Raw genomic sequence first — 12,700 nt, 5'->3', positions numbered from 1 at the left:
ACATGGAATCGCTTATCAATTTTTGAATGTATTGATGCTAATGATACGTGTAATAAAAAGTATATGACTGGTGTTCCGCCGCCTCAGAAAGGTTGAGAACCACTTCTTTAGAAGGAAAGTTTATGATACGAGTTTCTCACATAAACAACGAAGTAAATCTCGGTTTAATAGTTATGGAGATTTTTCATTATCTATTTCTTTTTTTTGTTTTGAATAGAATATACTGTATTCGTCGCGGTCGTCGTGTAGCCGTCACACGTACAAGTTATTATTATTACGAAGTATTTAATTCACGTAACATTAAAAATTTGTCTGGAAAATTCATGTCCTCCATCTTGTTTACTCGATTAGATTTCATCTATTCACGCGTTAAGACAGGGATGGGCAACCCTTTTTTACGTAAGGACTACATTTAAAACTTTCAAATTGACGCGGGCCGCATATGAGGAAAAAAAAAACAAAAACAAAAACAAACGCGAGTAAATTACTATTATTTATTCTTATATGATTACAAATTAACATAGGTTTAGGCTATGTAATGTGATTTCCGGAACTGATGTAAACGTAATATATTCAAAATATTTGGCTGAATATTAGTTAGTCACTGCTATTTTAAAATTATTTTTAAGATAAGAATCTGTTATCCGATTTGTTGTTTTACTTTTTACTAAATTCTTTACGAGAAGGGCCAGATTTCCCATAAGACCAACCTAGGCCATGGCCTAGGGCACAGCAGTCAGGGGCATATATACAGAAGAAATAACAACCAAATATTTACAAATTTTCAGTACTATTTTGAAAAGGCCATATACAATGCTGTTTTTAAAATTTACATTCTTATACATTAAATAAATTGAGCGGTACATTTACGTTGTCTATCTCTACAGCTTGCGTTGTCATGTTCAGTCACAGGCAAAAAGCATTTGCTATTTCTCTTTCACACACTCAGCGTAAGCCACGTGATAAAGGAAAATTCTGGCCCACCAGTGGCTAAGCAGTCTTCATACTCTGAACACTAGGAGTTTGGTCATGGGTTCGCACCGCGCTCGGACGGGCTGGCCATGTGGAGTTTTCCTGGTTTTCTTCTTGTACTGTAACGCCTAAATAGGGGCCAATTTTCCTTTAAAAAAACTTTCCGGAAGACATCGCCCAAATGTTGCGTTGCCGTAAATTAGCAAACAACATAAAAGAAAATTCTAGATTTGGCGTTACAATAGTGATTGATTACGTTCATATCGCTTGACTTCTACATATCTACTGAAAGTATTTACATAAAATATATCCGTTACTACTTTTACATACTATTTAGTTTACTCGGGCTCGTAAGCAGAAAAAAGGTGTCCGCAAATTATAAGGGGGGGGCTGAGATTTTTATTACAAAACATGAAATACACACAACTTATGGCTTGTTTATGCAACATCAATTAATTAATGTGGTGTAATGTAAGTATGACACAAAATGCAAAAGATTTCAATAAAATTCTGTAAAGTCAGATGAGAATCGATGTAAATCTTTCATTTTACGTTAATTTTATTCGCTGTTTTTCATATCGAATATGCCATCTGGGAGAATAACTTGAACTAACAAGAGAAGTAATCGTCGAATCGCGTATGGGTTATAAAGGCTATTTTGGTTGATTATTTTTAAGTATTAAAGTAGCGATTTTAAATTTATTATTTCTTAATAAAAATTAATTAATTTATTAAAATAATTATTATTTAAAATCTTTAAAATCGTTCACTGATTTTCGGTCGCAATTCTCTTGTCTGTTAATAGCTAAAGCAACGACACAATATTAACTTTTTTAAAATAAATTAATCAAATAACCGAAGTTTTTTTTCAATATGTCCAACGTCGGCTGATTTTGAATTTCGTCCTTCGTTTTCTGAAGCAAAGAAACTCGTTAAATATCGATATATTCTATGTAAATTAATTAATACAGTGGTACCTTGGTACTCGAACATAATCCGTTCCAGAAAGAGGTTCGAGTACCAATATGTTCGGACTCCAAATCATTTTTTCCCATTACAAATAATGTAAAATGGATTAATGCGTTCCAATCCCCAGTTGATTCGCTAGTAACATAACAGATTAGAGTATAAATGATATTTAGTTTTTAGGCAAGCAGTAAATAACACATATATAACTCTCAATAAATAGTAAAAACATTAAAGAAGTCATTTTAACATACGAAAACTTACCTTTTTGATTGCGATATGATGGCGTAAGTGGATGGAGGTGTGAGGAGGAAGAGCGGGAGTTACTGCCGAGAAGGGGAATCCCCTTCCATAAAAACATCTGGTAATGGAACTTCGGGGGTTGCTTCCCTTTTCTGTCGCTTTTGGGCAGGTAAATCTTTAATTAAAAACTTATCCATTGTCTGTTGCTTCTGCCTTTTTTGCAGAATTTTACGGAAATGAGACATGACATTTTCATTGAAAAGGTGTACAGCCCTATTGGCTACCATGGTATCAGGATGAGATTTTTCAACAAAAGCTTGCACATCCCCCCACTTAGCACAAATTTCTTTAATCACTGAACTTGGGATATCCTCCTTTCCTTCCTCCTCTCCCGAAGACATATCCTCAGCCAAAATCCTTTGTTGCTCATTTTGAAGGTGCTCCAACTCTTCTGTAGTAAGCTCGGTACTGTGGTCTTCCACGAGCTCTTCAATATCCTCATTGTCGACCTCCAAGCCTATGCTTTGTCCAATAGAAACAATGTCATCCACAATTTCTTCATTAAAGCCCTCAAAATCTCGCTCTGGTACACAGTCGGGCCAGAGTTTCCTCCATGCTGAATTCATGGTACGGTATGTCACTTGGTTCCATGCATTGTCAATAAGATGAACGCAATTAAGAATATGGAAATGATTTTTCCAAAATTCTTTCAAAGTTAACCGAGTGTCATTAGTGACTTCAAAACACTTCCGAAACAAGGATTTAGTGTACAATTTCTTGAAATTAGAAATGACCTGTTGATCCATTGGTTGTAGCAAAGCGGTTGTGTTAGGTGGCAGATATTTAACCCGAATAAAGTCGAATTCTTCGACTAAATCCTCCTCCAAGCCTGGAGGGTGAGCAGGAGCATTATCTAATAGGAGAAGGCATTTTATTGGCAAGTTCTTTTCTTGCAAATATTCTTTCACACTTGGTGCAAAAACTTCATGCACCCACTCAACAAAAAATTGCCGAGTCACCCAGGCCTTTGAATTAGCACGCCACATAACAGGCAATTTACTCTTCATAATATTGTTCCTTTTGAACACCCTTGGATTGTCGGAGTGATAAACCAACAATGGCTTAACCTTAAAATCTCCACTTGCGTTACCACACAGCAAAAGAGTAAGCCTATCTTTCATTGGCTTGTGCCCTGGTAGTGCTTTTTCTTCCTTTGTAATATAGGTTCTCTTCGGCATTTTCTTCCAAAATAGCCCAGTTTCGTCTGCATTGAACACCTGTTGAGGTGCATAACCTTCTTCCATTATAAGTTTACTAAACTCGGCGACAAATTTCTCAGCCCCTTCCTTGTCTGAACTAGCTCCCTCTCCATGCCTTACTACGTTATGTATTCCACTTCGGTTCTTAAAATTTTCAAACCACCCTCTACTAGCCTTGAATACAAAAGCACTCGTACTTGTACCAGGGGTTTTCTTCACTAAATCGTCATAGATTTCTAGCGCCTTTTCACAAATAAATGTCTCACTAATGCTATCACCTCGTAACTGTTTCTCATTTATAAAAATAAGTAGCAACTTCTCCACTTCTTCAAGTATCTGAGGCCTTTGCTTTGTCAACGTAGTCACTCCTTTTGCAACATTAGCTCTTTTTATTGTTTCTTTATTCTTTAAAATAGTCGATATCGTCGACTTAGCCATAGAATATTGGACAGCAAGATCCGAAACACGCACTCCATTTTCGTGTTTAGCAATGATTTCTTTTTTCAGTTCGATTGTTGTTCTCACTGTTTTCCTTTTCACTTGACCACTTTCACTTTTATACTTCTTGGGACCCATGTTTAAGGGATAATAAATCAAAAGAAAAGGATGCTAATCCAAAAAATATAGCACAGCGTAAGTTAATGTGCATGCGAAACAATGACTGTCTCGTAACTGTCTGTCGTGTTAAGGTTAATCATATTCGTCATTGTAAACCGCGCTTTAGTTAAGCGCTATCCGTTCTTTTTGTGTGTCCGACCGTCAAGGGACCGTTCGGGATCGAGTTTCATAATTTGAACCTTAATCTTGTCAGTTATATGTATACAAAAGGTAAATTGTTTACAAGCTAAGTCTTTGTTCATTGTCTGACAAATTTACACTTTCGTTTCGTCAATTGTTCACGATAGGAGGCGTTTTTTGTGTAAGATCCAAGTTGGATGTATGTGAGTTAATAAATGTTCTCGTTAATTTTGTATCGCCCCTTTTTGATTCGTTCACGGTTATAAGAAATCACCACACGTCGACTTGGCGGGCTTTCCCGTTCGAGTACCAAAATTTTGTTCGGGAACAGGGGCATTTTTTTTTCGAAATTTTTGGTCGAGTACCGATTTGTTCGGGCTCCGAAACGTTCGAGTACCGAGGTATGACTGTACCTAAATTTATTTCGAATCCTCCAGCGTCCTCTGATCTTCAATCCAGAAGTTGAAATCATTCGCAAATACACAGGAATTATTTTCAAGCAGTTGTATCTGTTTCTACCATTGCTGTTTATTTATTGTGGCGTCACAAACTGGCAATAAACTATTTGCTCGGTGCACTGAAGAATTCTGAATGTAGAGAATCTCTATCTTTATTTTGCTTACTGATACATTAGAGAATATAAATTCTTGTCGAAATAAACGTCGGATGTAATATAAAAGGTTCGTGACATGTAATTTAAAAAAAAACGTTATAATAATATTGCAATCATATCCCCACAAATTTTGTGATGTGACTGGAGAGAAAAATAAACTGGTGAATTTTACGTCATTAAAGACCTACCTTTCCATCGTCAGATACAAACGTATCCTCCTCTCCATAACTCATAACTACTAACGCAATGCATGGTCCCTCGATCACACAGCTGCCTTTATTTTGAATTTTCACCTCTAATTTTTCAGTTTAACTTTTCCTCTGCTAATACATTAACTATTCTAGCTTAAAATATTAGACAATTATTGCTGAATTAATTTAATCCTTTAGGATACGTTCAGACTTAGTATAAGGTTTGAACGAAAAAAGCATATATCTAACTAAAATCTATTTATAAATCAATCTAATCTAAACGATGAAGAGGTTTTAAATAAGCAATTTGTTCAATTTTAATCACACAGACTACGAAAAGGTATAATAACTAACTTATAACTAAGAAAATTACTTTCTTAGTTATAAGGTTTTAAATAGAGATGGGCGAATATCACTTCTCGAATTCGAGTACCTCGAACATACCCGTAAGTTTATATAACGTACTAAGTTAATAATTTTATTTAATATTTATTATGTAACTTGATTTATTTTTACACCATTGCAATAATGTAAACATTAAACATTAATAATTGTTTTGTTAAATTATTTATTTTCAGTATTAGCGATTATTACAAAATTTTATAATTAAGAACTAATTTAGGAATAATAATACTCTTATCAAAAATAAATCAGAATTGTTTCATTGATTATTTAACGTGAATATACAAAACTTTTCTATAACAATTTTAAATATAATTTTTTAAGTTAAATATTACATACTTAAAATGTAACATGCGTATATTACATTTTAAGTAATATTAAAGTTGAGTTTATAAAGTTTTATTTATTTTTCCATAATAATAAAATAAATATATATAATTACAAACAGTCAAATATCTAATTCTTAATATAATATTATTAGGTTATCAACTAAAAATAACTGGAAGTGTCTACATTTATAACTCAAAGACTTTGTGAAAATATAATAAAGCAGATGAAATTTAAGAATTTTTATATTCTTTTAGTGTCTAAATAAATACAGTATTTGGTTTATTATTATTGTAATATGTATGTATGGTACACAGTGAAAGAGAAAAGAGTATGATAATCGAATAAGAATTTTAAAATGAAATAATATAGGCCTAATCTGAAATTACACTTTTATCAAGGGCGTCGCCAGAGGGGGCAGAGGGGCAGTTGCCCCTCCCTAGACATGCGAAAAAAATTATTTAAATGCTGTCATTTATTGCCCGATTTATAATTCCCGCGCGATGCGACCTGAAACGCACACCTATGCGTGTTTATGTTGAATGTAAAAACGATGCCATGCATTTGTAATAAATATAATTTTTTTAAATCATAAAGTGACATATCTTTTCTATAATAAAAATAACTTTTATCATCACTAATTATTTCATGTTTTTTTAAATAGTTAGAATTTTTCAGATACTTATAAAAATTTCCCCAAAATTTAACATATAAATTCAAATGTTAATAAATAATTAACTAAGGCTTACAAAGTTAACATATATGTTTATTTAATTACTAAATAGAACGAGAAATAATATTTAAAAGAAAAACGTGAAAAAAGTTAAACTGTTAAGATATAATTGATGCGACCCCTATGAATTGTGAAATGATGCGACCCCTACTGGGATAAATCTGCAAAGCAAACCGTAAAATTTTTGGGTCTGAGTATAATATGGACATAAGAAAGTTTTTTGGTGAGTATTTTTGCATCCATGTTATTCATCATAGATTGTCAATGCCTAAAAACGTATTTAGCTTTTTTGTGTTAATAATTAATTTGTTCACCATCTCGTATTTATTTATTACCTACTTATTGACACTGATCGAGTGCAGTGGTTCTCGTACGCAAAATAATCAATATTAGTTATGAGGGTTACTACTTCTAGGAAAATTAATAACAGTAGAGCATCGATTATCCGACTCAATTGGGGACGGGTTGGTCGGATAGCTGAAAAAACGGATAACCGAAAAGTATGAAAAAATACATTATTAGTATAGTTTATTAGTATATATATCCCATGTAATTAATACATCGCTATTAACCTACTTCGCGTTGAATTTTTATCGATGTTAAGCGTAACAAAATTTCAACTAGCACCACTTTTCAACTGATCTATTATTTTCAGTTCATCGGAAACACTGAGAACAACGTGTTTACGTTTAATCGCCATTGCAAACGGTACAGCAACTACAGCACGATCTGTTACAAGTGTGAAATTCACAGATCCAAAATTAATATCACCGATGAAAACGGATTCCGATTCAGCACGACACACACTCCTCAGAAAAATCCACACAAAACAAACAACCACTCATAATTAGAAAATTAAGCTTCGTTTAAATAATGGCCTCCCTTTCATAGTCAAACCATTGTTGCCAGTTAAAACACGTAAAAATTTAACAACAATAATATTAAAGTAGCCAAGACATGACATATATTGTAGCGCCACATCAATAGCGGATATTTGAATTTGCCGACTAGAGCGCGGTCGGTTAACCGATGTGACGGTTGATCGGGGGTCGGAAATCGATGCTCTACTATAACATTAATTTTATTTATTTATTATCTATCTCCTTCCCAGCAATATTATTTAAACATAATAAGAACACATCTGAATTTTATTTGCTGAGTTTTTTCTCTTTATTTCGAACGTTATCAGCCTATTTGGATAGGCCATCTTCAGGGTATCATTCATCGTTCCAAAATGGAACCATTTGTTCGAATTCATCTCATTTGAATTTTTAAATTTTTTTAAAAATATTAACAAGACTATTTGTATATTATATAAAAAATAAATAAATAATATCACTAAACGTGCTATTAATTTAACAAAATTAAATAACAAATTAAATGAGTCTAATATTACTAATTTTATAACATATAATTTTTTTTGAGGGTTTTTTGTCTGGAATTTGTTTTAGGGCTCAGCGGCTGGTTCTGGTGAAGATTTTCCTCATAGAAGAGGTTTTCCTTCACCACAGAGTGCCTGTCAAGCCTGCTCCGGATCGCCTTGGATAGATGCAGGACTAGCTTAGGGAAACAGGATGGGTTTTTTTTTTTTAACTCTTTTCGCCCTGTGGGCACTAAAAGGGCCTCTTTTTTGCAAACCCATTATGGGTTCGGCCAGGCCCACAATGGGCCAACCGGGTGGTAAGGGACAGGGCCCGACATATCCGAACAGAACACCCCCCGAAAAATTCCTGGGATTATTCGACCTGTCGGGATTCGAACCCGGGTCCCCCAAAGCGGTAGGCTGCCACCTTGACCGCTCGGCCATCCGGCCTCAACAGGATGGGTTTAGGATCAACACATAGATTGTGGTAGGTGCTCGTAAAACCATGGAAGTTGGTATACGGGTAGGAAGTAATAATAAATAAATTAATTAAAAAACATTAAAATAAACAAACACATCTCATAATGGCAAGTTCCGGCCAAAATTTTAATTTACATTTATTAATTTAGTATTGTATTTATATTTGTTTGGTTTTTCAGTAAATTTAAAAAGAAAAAAAGCTGAAGTACAAAGTAGTGACAGCGATGAGCAGGATGAAAAAGTTAAAAAGAGAAACAAAATGGAGATCGCGTCGTATGATTCTAGCTCGTTCACGGCAACGGAAGATGCTCAGTATCAAAAAGTAGATCAAGATCTTAATGCTGATGCACGTCTTCGTGATGATTGTGTGGGTGACCAGGATGCAAATTCTACGATGGATGACTGCAACGAAAATGACATTGGTCGATTTGTTGGGCAAGCGTCCATGTTATTACACGAAAAGAAGAAAGAATTGCTTGAAAATTGTTGGATGCCTCCTAGGGCTTACGACTTTGTGAAAGACGCCGAGCATTTAAAGAGAAAATTTAATTATTCATGGTTGGAAACGTACTCGCCGTGGTTGGTATATTCTCGATGCCAAAAAGGTGGCTTTTGTAAATATTGCACGTTGTTTCCGCCAAATCCGAGTTCCGTTAAAGGTGTATTAGGGTCATTTATCGTAAAACCATTTCGTAAGTTTAATGATGCTCACGATCAATGCAAAAAGCACATGAAAACACACTTTCATAAGGAGGCACTGGAAGCTGCTAGATCATTTTTAGGAAATTTGCCTGTCGATGTGCAACTCAATAAATACTCTCAGAGCCGTATTGAGGAAAATCGAAGAATTATAACGTCGATCGTTTCTTGTATTACATTTTGTGGATCCCACGACTTAGCGGTGCGAGGTAAACATTATGGTGAAGGAATTCTTGAGGACTTGTACCAGCTGCGAATTGATGCGGGAGATGTGGTTTTGAAGAAACACATCGATCATGGGAAGAAAAATGCAAGCTATCGATCGGTTGATATCCAAAATGAAATTATTAGCATTTGTGGAGATGTGCTTAAGGAAGATATTATAAAAGAAGTAAAAGAAGCAGAAGCATATAGTGTATTAGCAGACGAAACAGCTGACATTTCTGGAACAGAACAGTTATCTATTGGACTGCGTTATTTTCATGAGAAAAACAACGAAGTCCAAGAAGTGTTTGTTGGATTTGTTGAGCTAAAAGGTCTGGATGCGAAATCTATCGCACAAACCATTGATGAATTTTTGACAAAAGAAGAACTTATTCCAGTAAAATGCGTTGGATTAGAATTTGATGGTTGTTCGACAATGTCCGGAAAAGAAGGTGGTGTACAAGCAATCTTACGCAAAAAATACACTAAAGCTTTGTTCTTTCATTGTTCTTCGCACAAACTAAATCTAGTAATCAATGATCTCAATGCTCTGCCTGAAATTCGGAACACCATAGGAACCACGAAAGACATTATTTCATTTTTTCGGGAATCAATTTTGAGGAGGAAGTTAATACCTAATATTTCCACGCTCTGCGAAACAAGGTGGAGCGAGAAACATAAAACCATCAGAGTTTTTAAGGATAATTTTCATGTTATAATGGAGGCCTTAGAAACTTTATCGCGTGATGGAAACAGTGCGACTCGAAATCATGCATTCCAGCTCCGTGCCGCCGCTTCAAGAGTTTCGTTTATTCTGTGCCTTTTGTTGATAGCCAAATACTCGGTTTTGATGGAACCCGTGGTAAACGTACTCCAGTCTGTAACTTTGGACGCGATCAAGGCCTCGCAGCACATTAAGAACATTATGCAATTGCTTAAAAGACACCGCGATGATGCCGATAAAGTCACAGATGAAATTTTAAGGGATGCTTTTGTCATTGCAAAAACACTCGGACTGGAGGAGGACATGACATCAGTGCCGCGCATTTTTGGAAGACAAAGTTATCGAAGCAACCATCCAGCAAGAAGTCCTTCAGAATACTGGAAAAGGTCTTTAATAATACCATACCTGGACTCCATTATTAATTCTCTTAAAGGACGATTTGCAAAAGAAAATACTCCATCATTCGCATTATCTAAATTACACCCGGCGCAAATGCAAACCATGTCCATGGAAAGTCTCACAAAAGCTTGCCAAACTTTCTCTCAATTTTACGATTTACCAAACATAAAATACGAAATTGAACTGTGGCAACAATTGTGGCAGGATAAACCCAATGTAACTGAGCTGGCCGTTGTGGATGTTCTAAAAGAAACGAAAACTTTCTTTCCCGAAACGAGTAAAGCGCTAAAAATTTTGATTACTCTACCGTGCACAACGTGTATTGTAGAGCGATCCTTTAGCAGCCTGAGACAGATGAAAACCTGGCTAAGAAGTACCATGGTGGAAAGTCGCCTCAATGGTCTTGCAATGATGAGTGTCCATAGAAAGATCATCAATGAGAACATAAAGGATTTTAATAATAAAGTAGTAGAAAAATTCACCAAAAACCCAAGAAGATTATGTTTTAATTAAAATAATCTTCTTAAGCTTCTTAAAATTTATGAATCGTTTTTATCAGAAAAAACCAAACACCTTAAGTTGCTGAGAAAAAATTTTAATAAATAACGTTTATTATGAATCGTTTTTATTTTACCTACATACAATTCATATCCTCTATCAATTTATATCATCTTGCCCCCCCTGGCCCATTGGCTGGCGACGCCCTTGACTTTTATGTATGGTTTTTCTTCTTTTCAACTACAATAGAATCTCTGTAACCCGAAATACATCGGACCGGCAGCTGTCGGATTACTAAATTTTGTGTGTGTGTGTGTATACTGTAAAATCGCACTTGGTTCACAGGTTAGTTTATCATATTATATATGAATGTGACTGTTTTGCCGACTGCAGTGCAACAAACAACTAGCGACTGACAGTATACACGTACAGTACATCAGTCTTTCTCTGTTGTATATATCGACAAGTAACAACACGAAAATTTTATGTGCCGCACACAGAGTGTCAGACTATAGAGAGTCTATGGTAGTTTATACAATATTAGCGAGGTTGAGGCCGAAGTTTTAAACGCGAAAACGTGTACGTCGGACGTTCAGCGCTGCTTTCCTGTAAGCCTAGAAGTTTGACAATGCCGTTTGAAAAGTCAGTGGAATCATGCTCGACATTCCAAACGCCATTGTCAAACTTCTAGGCTTACAGGAAAGAGGCGCTGAACGTCCGACGTACACGTTTTCGCGTTTAAAACTTCGGCCTCAACCTCGCTAATAGATATCAAACATTCGTATTAGGGATAACCGATAGTGTCTTTATGTCTATCGATAGCACTATCGCTATAGTTTCTTACTATCGAGTAAAAATACACTAAAATTTAAGTAGGCCCTACTTTTGTCTGAGTTAGTGCATGCCGAAGAAATCAGTCATCACCAACTGCGACAAATATCTGAAAACACTTTTTATTAGTCCGAGAAGCGTTAATTACCGCAATTCACAAAAACTTCATTTCTCTCTCTCTCTCTCTCTCTCTCTCTCTCTCTTTTCTTTTTTTTTTCCAACAGGCGCTCTACTTGTTCAGGATTCTTCCTGTAGATAACTAATGTATGTTACTTATGACAGACAAATAGACAAGTTAACATCTCTTTAAAATATAGACTAAGTTTATTTACTATCGTATGAACATATATTTATGAACATAATTTTAAAAATACAAAACCATAAAAATAAAATCGCAAAAAATAATTTAATTGTTTTTTGGCTACAGAAAAAACGCTTTTGACCATTCTGCAAATGACATGTTAGTTGCTATTAACATCATTTCGACAAGAGTGGGTTTTAACCTGCTTTTTGAATTCAAAATGTTTCCTTCCTTGGAAAACAATCTTTCGAAAGAACGGAAGTTTCAGTTACGCAGAGAAATTTTATGGTAACCTTTCCAAGTTCTGAAAATACAGTTTTATTTTGATTCCAAAATGCAATTGGGTTTTCTTGTCTAGAAATGCAGGGCATCTCTAAGTATCGTCGAAAACTACAACACAAAACACAAATTACTTGCAGAATCTGAAAACACAGTTTCTTGTGCACGAAGCAAGTTATCGTGATAATCCCAAATGTCATTACTAATCTGAGGCTTAGTGTTACTTGTAAAAACACTAGTTTGAAGTTTGCTTTTCCCAATCTAATTCTAACACAATAGAATTGATTGACCTAAGTCTCCTGCACATGCCTTTGAGAGTTGAAAATGTAAACGTTTGTCACTGTACATAATTTATTAAACTACAATTTGTTTTGCATTTTGGTATTATTACATGATATTGAATTTTTTTTCGGTTAGATTGATGGAAAAGGTCTCAAGTTAATAATTATCACATTTATTACCATATTTAACATATTTG

At 34.9% G+C, this 12,700-nt stretch overlaps 2 protein-coding genes across 2 annotated transcripts; one reads left to right on the top strand and one right to left on the bottom strand.

The window, feature by feature from the left end:
- Nucleotides 1-2,261: 2,261 nt before the first annotated feature.
- On the bottom strand, nucleotides 2,262-3,878 carry LOC136982407 (tigger transposable element-derived protein 1-like). Its single transcript, XM_067278899.1, has one exon. The coding sequence runs from the start codon at nucleotides 3,876-3,878 to the stop codon at nucleotides 2,262-2,264; it is 1,617 nt and encodes a 538-aa protein (XP_067135000.1).
- A 2,767-nt stretch (nucleotides 3,879-6,645) lies between these two features.
- Nucleotides 6,646-10,826, top strand: LOC136982406 (52 kDa repressor of the inhibitor of the protein kinase-like). The gene is made up of 2 exons (XM_067278898.1): nucleotides 6,646-6,667; nucleotides 8,467-10,826. Exons 1-2 carry the CDS (start codon nucleotides 6,646-6,648, stop codon nucleotides 10,824-10,826), a joined length of 2,382 nt encoding a protein of 793 aa, XP_067134999.1.
- Nucleotides 10,827-12,700: the final 1,874 nt, after the last annotated feature.

The sequence above is a fragment of the Centruroides vittatus genome, unplaced genomic scaffold (assembly GCF_030686945.1).
Source record: "Centruroides vittatus isolate TY-2023 unplaced genomic scaffold, ASM3068694v2 contig_824, whole genome shotgun sequence".
NCBI lineage: Eukaryota > Metazoa > Arthropoda > Arachnida > Scorpiones > Buthidae > Centruroides > Centruroides vittatus.
The sequence above is the reverse complement of the archived record's forward strand: the minus strand, read 5'-3'. Positions and strand labels throughout refer to the sequence as shown.